This window comes from Triticum urartu, chromosome 1 (genome assembly GCF_003073215.2).
Source record: "Triticum urartu cultivar G1812 chromosome 1, Tu2.1, whole genome shotgun sequence".
Classification (NCBI taxonomy): domain Eukaryota; kingdom Viridiplantae; phylum Streptophyta; class Magnoliopsida; order Poales; family Poaceae; genus Triticum; species Triticum urartu.
In genome coordinates this window covers 355,083,917-355,093,709 of record NC_053022.1, presented here as the reverse complement: position 1 = coordinate 355,093,709, position 9,793 = coordinate 355,083,917, and the positions used below count along the sequence as shown (strand labels likewise).

At 42.5% G+C, this 9,793-nt stretch overlaps 1 protein-coding gene across 1 annotated transcript; it reads left to right on the top strand.

Moving 5' to 3' along the window:
- The first annotated feature begins 4,472 nt into the window (after positions 1–4,472).
- On the top strand, positions 4,473–9,582 carry LOC125512126 (cyclin-dependent kinase E-1). The gene is made up of 15 exons (XM_048677205.1): positions 4,473–4,906; positions 5,010–5,120; positions 5,244–5,347; positions 5,492–5,534; positions 5,627–5,725; positions 6,188–6,257; positions 6,341–6,435; positions 6,594–6,627; positions 6,715–6,799; positions 6,891–6,968; positions 7,089–7,136; positions 8,325–8,357; positions 8,449–8,557; positions 8,918–9,124; positions 9,224–9,582. The coding sequence occupies exons 1-15, from the start codon at positions 4,682–4,684 to the stop codon at positions 9,293–9,295; spliced, it is 1,413 nt and encodes a 470-aa protein (XP_048533162.1). The 5' UTR covers positions 4,473–4,681; the 3' UTR covers positions 9,296–9,582.
- The last annotated feature ends 211 nt before the right edge of the window (positions 9,583–9,793 follow it).

Sequence of the window (9,793 nt, the reverse complement as noted above, 5' to 3'; positions counted from 1 at the left end):
TTATCTTGATCCCTAGCGCTGAAGCGCTGAAGCGCCAAGGGTCTGCTCAACCCTGATACGTCTCCAGCGTATCTATAATTTTTGCTTGTTCCATGTTGTTATACGATCAATCTTGGATGTTTTACAATCATTTTATAGCAATTTTATGTCATTTTTTGGGACTAACCTATTGACATAGTGCCCAATGCCAGTTGATGTTTTTTGCTTGTTTTTCCCTTCGCAAAAAATCAGTACCAAACGGAGTCCAAACATAGCGAAAGTTTTTGGTGATTTTTTCTGGACCAGAAGACAACCAGTGGGCCAAAGATATACGAGAGGGGAGGCCCAAGGTGGGCACAACCCACCAGGGCGCGCCCAGGGGGTTGTGCCCCCCTCGGTGACCTCCCGCACCACCTCTTCGCCCTATAAATTCCGAAGTATTCCAAAAACCCTAGGGAAGTCGATGGATCATAAGTTCCGCCGCCGCAGGCCTCTGTAGCCATGAAAAACCAATCTAGACCTTGTTATGGCACCCTACCGGAGGGGGAAATCATCACCGGTGGCCATCTTCATCATCCCAGCGGCCACCATGATGAGGAGGGAGTAGTTCACCCTCGGGGTTGAGGGTCTGTAGACCATTAGCTATGTGTTTATTCTCTCCCTCTCTCTCTCTCATGTTCTTGAGATGGCACGATCTTGATGTATCGCGGGCTTTGTTGATATAGTTGGATCATATGGTGTTTCTCCCTCTCTATCTTGTTGTGATGAATTAAGTTTTCCCTTTGAGATTTCATTCTTATTGGATTGAATACTTTTATGGATTTGAGAACACCTGATTCACTTGATATACGTTTTGGCACTCAACTCGCGGATTCCCGAGGTGACATTAGGGTAATCTATGCATAGGGGTTGATGCATGTTTTTGTCTTTGTTTCTCTGGTAGAAATCTTGGGGCACTCTTTGAGGTTCTTTGTGTTGAATTGGGTATTATGAATCTGAATATGTTTTGGTGTTATTTTAGTACGAACTCTTGATAGATTGATCAGAAAGAATAACTTGGTGTTATTTTAGTACGAACTCTTGATAGATCAGTCAGAAACAATAACTTGGTATTATTTTAGTACGAACTCTTGGATAGATCGATCGGAAAGAACAACTACAAACAATTTATTCTTATGTTCTCCACTAGATAGGAACTTTGGAGTGATTCTTCACCGCACGTTGAGGGATGGTTATGTGATCTAATTATATTAGCATTGTTGAGAGATTGCACCAGCGAAAGTATGGACCCTAGGCCTCATTTTCAAGCATTGCAATACCATTTGTGCTCACTTTTGTTACTCATTACCTTGCTATTTTTTATTTTTGCTATTACAAAAATCAATATCTACTATTGTTACTACACTTGTATCACCATCTCTTCGCCGAACTAGTGCACCTATACAATTTACCATTGTATTTGGTGTGTTGGGGACACAAGAAACTTTTTATTATTTGGTTGCAGGTTTGTTTGAGAGAGACCATCTTTATCCTACACCTCCCACAGATTGATAAACCTTAGGTCATCCACTTGAGGGAAATTTGCTTCTAAGAGTATAGCAGCGAAAAGTAAGACATTGCACATGTAAATAAAGGAGGAGTTTGGAGAAGGCAAACGTAACGGGGACATGAGGATTTTTGGCATGCTTCCAATAGGTGGTGCTGTCATACGTCCACGTTGATGGAGATGTCAACCCACGAAGGGTAACGGCTGTGCGAGTCCATAGAGGGCTCCACCCACGAAGGGTCCGCGAAGCAGCAACCTTGTCTATCCCACCATGGCTATCGTCCATGAAGGACTTACCTCACTCGAGTAGATCTTCACAAAGTAGGTGATCTCCTTGTCCTTACAAACTTCTTGGTTCAACTCCACATCATGTCAGAGGCTCCCAAGCGACACCTAACCAATCTAGGAGACACCACTCTCCAAAAGGTAATGGATGGTGTATTGATGATGAACTCCTTGCTCTTGTGCTTCAAATGATAGTCTCTCCAACACTCAACTCTCTCACACAGTTTTGGCTATGGTGGAAAAAGGATTTGAGTGGAAATCAACTTGGAGAAGGCTAGAAATTAAGATTCAATTGGTAGAATTCGAATCTCTTGATCTCAACACATGAGTAGGTGGTTTTATCTCAAAAAATGAATGATGGAAGTGTGGCTTTGTTCTGATGACTCTCTTACTGAGTAAGAGGGGATGGATGGGTATATAATATATATAGCCTCCACACAAAATCCAACCGTTACACACATTTGACCAAACTCAGTGGCACTCACTGGAATTCCCGGTGAGACCGACCTGTGCAAAAGATATGAATGTTGGAGGTCTCGGTGGGACCGAAGTGCAATGGCAAAGGCAGAACCGCGTTTCGGTGATTCTGATCAGTTTCATTCGTGATTCCGAGATGAAGTGATTTCATCACAGAAACTTGGCACGGCCATCTCGGTGGGACCAAGAGCCGTTTCAGTCAGACCGAAATGTTAGGGTTTGGCCGTGGCAGTGTCTAGATGAACTCGATGGGTCCGGATAGATAGAATTTGGTGGGACCGAGTTAGCTTGAAAGGGTTTTGGACGCATTTGGATAAAGAAAGTGGTTGAGGGTTTTGGAGCAATATCACTAAGCACTTGAGCAACCAGATAATTATCTACACCTCATCCCCTTTTAATAGTATTGGACTCAATGTGATCTTGGATCACTTAACCAAAAATGAAGAGTCTCGAGCTTTTGCCAATTCATGTCCTTAGCATTTTGAGGGGTCCACATTCCCTAGTCCTTGCGATGCCAATCAATGAACGTCTTGAAATCTTTAACTTGAATGATATTAGTTCAATGAGATATATGTTGTTATTAATTACCAAAACCACCCCGGGATTAGTTGCACTTTCAGTCGCGTACTATAATTTTACTACGAGGACCATGCGAATAATTAGACTAAGGCTTCTGCAATATCCAATCTCCGGCTACATCCATGTTGCTAGCAAACCAAATTTCCCTTTCCTTTAGCATGTATGTAGGAACATGAAAGATTGGGATCAAATTATGTGCCCCTTTCCTAGCGCACATGCACCTTGTTGTATTTTCTTTAATAATGACATAAATTACACGAAAGTATGCGTGTAAAATCGATAAATATAAAATACTTGTTACTATGGTAATACAAACATCAGTACTGCTTAGTACACTACTAACATAGAGTAGTAGTATCCGATATGGCGAGAAAATACAGACCCTCCTTGAATGCCGATGTATCTCGCTGTCAAGTCAACTGGTTGAAAGCCAGTACTCCCATTAATCCGCTCAACACTCTCGTAGCCGCTCACGGCTCCTCGTCTTTTCTCACTCGAAAACCCCTCTTCAACTATGTTTGAATCACTCATCTTCACACATACTCATTTCATATCACATCCTCTGTAACAATCTTGCCTTTTTCACTAAAGGACATCGTAGCCATGTGAAAAATGCCGCCCTTCGATACATCGAGTTTCTATATCGCTCTACCTCCAATAAAAAACTTGAGGCATTTACAAAACACCTCCACCTCCTCGTAAAAAACCTTAGAGTTCCATATGCGGGTGGGTGCGGCCCTACACAAACATAAGTAGCACCGGCTTTATAAAGTTCGTATCCCCCTTCATAGTTCTTCCCAAGCAGAGATGGAGGCAAGATTTAAACAACCATGTACAACATCAAATGTGACACCTCAGGAAGTTACAACCCAATTATGAGGGATATCAAACGTGTAATATATCCCTATTTTGCTCTAAGGGTCTTAACTACCACTGCTTAACTTTCAATTTGATAGGGTGGTCGAATTTGTGTCCACGTCAAACGCTCGTTTCACTCAAATTGACGTGTAGTTAAGAGAAGAGTACACATTATTTAGAAAAGAGTAGTGTGAGTGATGCGTCAGGAAAGTCTATACATGTTGATGTCGTATCCATGCAAACAACGTATCCCTTAAGGGGCAAATTTGCCAAGCTACCCAACTACCCTCCTCCACAACGAGGTGGTTGCGAGTCCAAAACCATATGCAATCCAAAATGAGATAAAAAAAAGACAAGTTGTTGTCCTTCTATATAAAGTACTCATTTCATCCTACTCCCTTCGTTCGGAATTACTTGTCGCACAAATGGATGTATGTAGATGTATTTTAGTTTTAGATACATCCATATCCGAGACAAATAATTCCGAACGGAGGGAGTATAATATAAGACTTTTCTTACATGTTTGCATGTCCATGAAGTAAGGATTTTTTGAGAAATTTAAGAACGAAAATATTGATGGTGTACAGGGAGAAGGAATGAAATCTTTGTTTTTTAGGATGAGAATGAGAAAGTATGAATCACAAACCAAAGTTTTGGACTCATCAATCGAAACTGACTGCAGCCATCCGATCAGCATCCAAAGGCGAGGATAAGGGCCACGCTGCATATTTTGCAAAAACACTCTCTTCCCCAGCCTGCCCGCCCCCATCCGATCCCCCAATCCCTTTTCTCACTCCGATACGGGCGGGGCCCAAACCCTAGGTCGCCGGCTCCTCCCGAAGCGAGTCTAGCTGATCCGTTTGTTCTGCACAAGCTCTGCCGTGTTTCGCCGCTGTTTCCTCTTTAGAGGAAGAAGAAGAAGAAAGAGAGGGATCTGGTCGACTGCCGTCGTCGGCGATGGGCGACGGCCGCGGCGGAGGGTCAAACCGCCCCGCGTGGCTGCAGCAGTACGAGCTGGTGGGTAAGATCGGCGAGGGCACCTACGGCCTCGTTTTCCTCGCGCGCCTCAAGCCAACGCATCCCCAGGCTGCTGGCCGCCGCGGCTCCCCCATCGCCATCAAGAAGTTCAAGCAATCCAAGGAGGGCGATGGCGTCTCGCCTACCGCCATCAGAGAGATCATGGTAACTCATCGCCGCCGCCGGTTGCTTCATTCCTTCGTGGCGTTCCAGACCCTGGCTATATAGGACCGTAATCTCTCTCCCTGCGCTTGCCCTTTGATTGCAGCTCCTGCGCGAGATCAACCACGAAAATGTCGTCAAGCTCGTCAACGTCCACATCAACCACGCCGACATGTCCCTCTATCTCGCCTTCGATTACGCCGAGCATGACCTCTATGTATGCAACTCCCGTCCCCTGCTTATATGTGCCTTTTTCATTCCTGTCGACCTCTTAGTATGAAATTCAAATCCAACTCTCTCTACGGAATAGTTAATTAACGAAGCACTGCTCTATCCGCAGGAGGTTATTCGGCATCACAGAGAGAAGCTTAACCTCTCCATTAACCAATACACAGTTAAATCCTTGCTCTGGCAACTGCTCAATGGCCTCAACTATCTCCATAGGTATGTCTATATATATTTTCTATTAACAAGTCGACAAGCATGATTCTCCACAAGCTGTGATGTCTTCACTGTAAATATATGCAATGTTTATCTGGGTCAATCCTATCAAAATCTGATCTATCCTACCTGTCTCCCCTCCTGCAGTAACTGGATTATCCATCGAGACCTCAAGCCTTCTAATATACTGGTATGCTGCTTCATGCCTCACGCTGATACGCAAATCTGTCCAGTATTGTCTCTTTTGCTTGCTAAGCATGCTGCAATGGTGTGCCCCAGTAGGTCATGGGAGAAGGAGAAGAACATGGAATTATAAAGATTGCTGATTTTGGGCTGGCTAGGATATATCAAGCTCCACTAAAACCACTAAGTGACAATGGGGTGAGTAGCTCTATCTACATTCCTATTTCTAGTAATATGAGGGAACCAAAGGATGGTACTTTGGTAATGGAATGTAGTCATTCACTCATTCCGCCAAGTTACCACTGGTATTCTCAGGTTCCCACTATTCTTATAGTCTCAAAGCTTATAATTGGCAATTGCATGCAAATATATTATCACACAGTGCACCGATTTTGAATGTTTGAGTTCAAGTATCTGAATGCAATCTTGGCCGTTGATTGGAGTCCATTGGCGGCCTAGGAGGATCCACATTAAATCCCATAATATACCCTCTTAAACCTTCTAAATTTAACTCTAATTGTACATTAATTACGGCACGTAGTAGTATTATTTTGCACAACACTGCTTCATGAATAGCTGAGGTGGTATGGTAGATTTCCGCAGTACTTTTGACACTGTGCAATGTATTATGCTAATTCCCTGATTTGAAATAAATTTCAGGTTGTTGTAACTATCTGGTATCGTGCACCTGAGCTGTTACTTGGAGCTAAACACTACACAAGTGCTGTTGGTATCCTTGTAGGGAGAGAAAAGCAGATCCTTTTACTATCTATTTTTCTTCATTAATTCTGTTATTCTCTTAACCATCTCCAGACATGTGGGCAGTTGGTTGCATTTTTGCCGAATTGCTTACACTGAAACCACTGTTCCAAGGTGTTGAAGCAAAAGCTACTCCAAACCCTTTTCAAGTATGGGCAGTTGCACTCAGTTAGTTAGTGTTGCCATCTTGTTTTTAGATTACATCACTAGACTAAAGTTGTTATATTTTACATGATGATCATGTCTCAAGTAATTTTCCTCCGTTATGCGATTGGTATATCTCACAGTTGATTTACACGTCTTGTAGCTCGATCAACTGGACAAGATTTTTAAGGTCTTAGGTATGTATTCCTTGTTTTTGCTTGTCTTGTTTGATTTGTCATGCTCATCAGAAATATACTCACGATAATAACCCAACTCTTCTGAAGGTCATCCTACGGTCGAGAAGTGGCCTACCCTTGCAAATCTTCCATGCTGGCAAAATGACCAGCAACACATTCAGGGGCATAAGTAGTATGTTGGACATTGTTGAGCTGCTCTAAGAAGGCTTAAATATCTCTTTTATTATTACTTAACTTAATATACTGTCATATTTCCCTTGCAGTGAGAACACAGGTCTTCATACTATTGTTCACTTGCCGCAGAAGGGTCCTGCATTTGACCTTCTCTCGAGAATGCTTGAGTATGTCTCTTGCTCTCTAGTTTGTTGGAGTCAACATTACGTTGGTTGATGAACATATTTTTTGTTCTTTTTTGTACTATTATGTGTTGGTTTATCATCCTAGTATTCCTCATGTTTCAGGTATGACCCTCGAAAGCGTATTACAGCTGCACAAGCTTTGGAGCATGAGTAAATAATTAATACCTTCACCTATTCTTTTCCCCCTTTCGCGTGTTTGGATGCTTCTGTTTCCATATCTGTATAACTATTAACTAGTTCTTAGCTGATGCATACCTTAAATGTCCGCCCCTATTAACTTTAAAAAATAGCCTTCCGACAAACGCCCCATATTAAGATAACACATGCTAGCCCTTCCGCCAAAATGAAGCACTTAATTAAGTGCCTTCCGCCAACATGGAGCAAGCCATTTAGTGGCTTCCGCATAAGATGCTACCCTTCCGCCAAAACATGCTATTTAGCACTTAATTACTAGTTAAAACATGCTAGCCATTTAGTGGCTTCCGCCGAAGATGCTACCCTTCCGCCAAATATGTTAATTAGTGCCACTTAATTAGTGCTTCCGTCAAACATGCTAGCAGCTTCCGCCAAACTCCTTCACCTTCCGCCAAACAGGAAAAAATTAGCAGCGGCCTTCCGCCATCCGGACAGAGAGGAGGGATACATGGTGGCTTTTGATTGGCCAGATGGATTTCCGGACTCCCGCAAAGCTCCCCCAGGTTTGCTACCAGTTTGCCGGAATTCAGACATCCGGACGCGTCCGCGGACGTTTGAGGGATAGCACTGGATGGCAAGTGTCCGGACTCCCGCAAAGGACATATACGGATGATTTGAGGGTCCACGTTGGAGATACCCTTAGAAGCAGTCTGGAATTATTCTTGGAATCATGTCTATGTTTTAACCTCGAAGTTTCCTTTATTCACATATAAAATGGTTTTAAAACAAGGGGCTGCCTTCTGATTTCCGTTATTACAAACCATTAGGAGTTCGTTACAGCAGGAAAAAAACAAAACAGAACAGAATTCGTGTTATTTCCTATTAGAAGAATGCCGAAATGGATCACAAGCATAAAGCAAAAGCGGCCAAAACCTGGAACCAAAGGTTCTTCCGGTAGGATTGATCTGTACCTAATGTTGTCATTGCTAATTACACATAACTTTTAACCATTGAAACAATGCCGATTTGAGATAAACTCATGTCCTAATGCTGTAGAATATTTTAAATATACAGGGAACACGACAAAATCATAGTTGTAATGCGGCGATATTGGCGATTACAGTTTAATATGTCAACTCTTCTGATATTGGGGAATAAAGTTTGATATATCAACTCTTCTGAATACATCCACCTCTTTGCTAGGTACTTCCGGATGGACCCGCTACCTGGACGAAAGTAAGTTATGTATGAATAGAGTCTCAACTGCCTCTACTTTAGAAAGTGATGGTTTTTCTTGTCGCTGTGCCTAAAATGTCTCTCTGGTCAGTGCACTTGTACCATCTCAGCCAGGCGAGAAAATTGTGACATATCCTGTTCGTCCAGTAGATACCTCAACAGATTTTGAAGGAACAACAAGCCTTCAACCAACTCAACCGGTAATAGAAGCTTTGTCTCTGCCTAAATCTTAATTTTCCAATCTGTGACCTGATTAGTGGAAAGCTTTTTTTGATAGAGAAGAGCTTAGTGGAAATCTTTTTTTAGAGAAGATTAGTGGAAAGCTTGTGCAATGAATGTGCTTCTTATGGAGATTTAGATTTCTTCCTTGTAGCAAAATCATCTTCCAATGGCGCAGACCATATTTAATCAGTCAGTCAAGTTAGATGTAGGCATCGCAAGGCTTGTTTCTTGTTTAATTTCCTCAGAAGATTTGTTTCAGTCCCACTTTGAGTGAACCAAAGAATTCTTAAGAACTGCCGTGCTATGATCTGTAATAACATGATGCATTCATGTTTCAGCCATCGGGAAACGGACCTCCAGGAGGCCAGCCTGTACCAAGACAAATCCCAAGGCAAATGCAACAGCCTATGGGTGGTATGCAAAGAATGCCTCCTGGTGCAAACATGGGTGCCTTTGGCGCAGCACCCCAAGCAGGCATGGTTGGGATGAATCCCGGTAACATTCCAATGCAGAGAGGCGCAGGTGGCCAGTCTCATCCACACCAGGTTTGTTGTATATTTTAATTATGTTATGTTCCTAGCTACTGTTGTTTGAATAACGCTTGTGATGATCAGTAAGCCGTTTGATTTTCTTGGCGTTGACAGTTGAGAAGGAAGGCTGATCAAGGGATGGGGATGCAGAACCCTGGGTACCCTCAGCAGAAGAGGCGCTTCTGACATCCTCCCTCCTAGGCACCGACTGATATAAATGTACTCATGGCATCATCATGTATGTACATCTTCCAGATAGATATGCATCGTCTGGTGGCCATGTAAGCTTGTTGTTGTAGATTTATAGTGCTTATCTGCTAGCTTGGTAAGTTAAAGTAGCTGTAAGGGTCATTGTAGAGGAAATTTGGATGATTGCCTTTTACAGCTACTGCGCTAAGCTGCTCTATGCAGAATATTGACATTCTGAATTCTGAATATACAAGACAAGCTGGTAGACATGCTAGTTTCATTCTTCTGCTCATGTTGGAAGATGAGTGGTTTGGCAAAAAGTCAGTTTGGAGGACGAGCTCCAGTGAGCCCTATATTTTGAATAGTGCCAAAATAATATTGAGGTTTCAAAAAATTCTGAAAAAATTCAACATGTTTATATGGATGCATTGTTTTGGGAATTATGATGCATTGTTTTGGGAATTATGATGCATTCTTTTGGGAATTATGTATGTA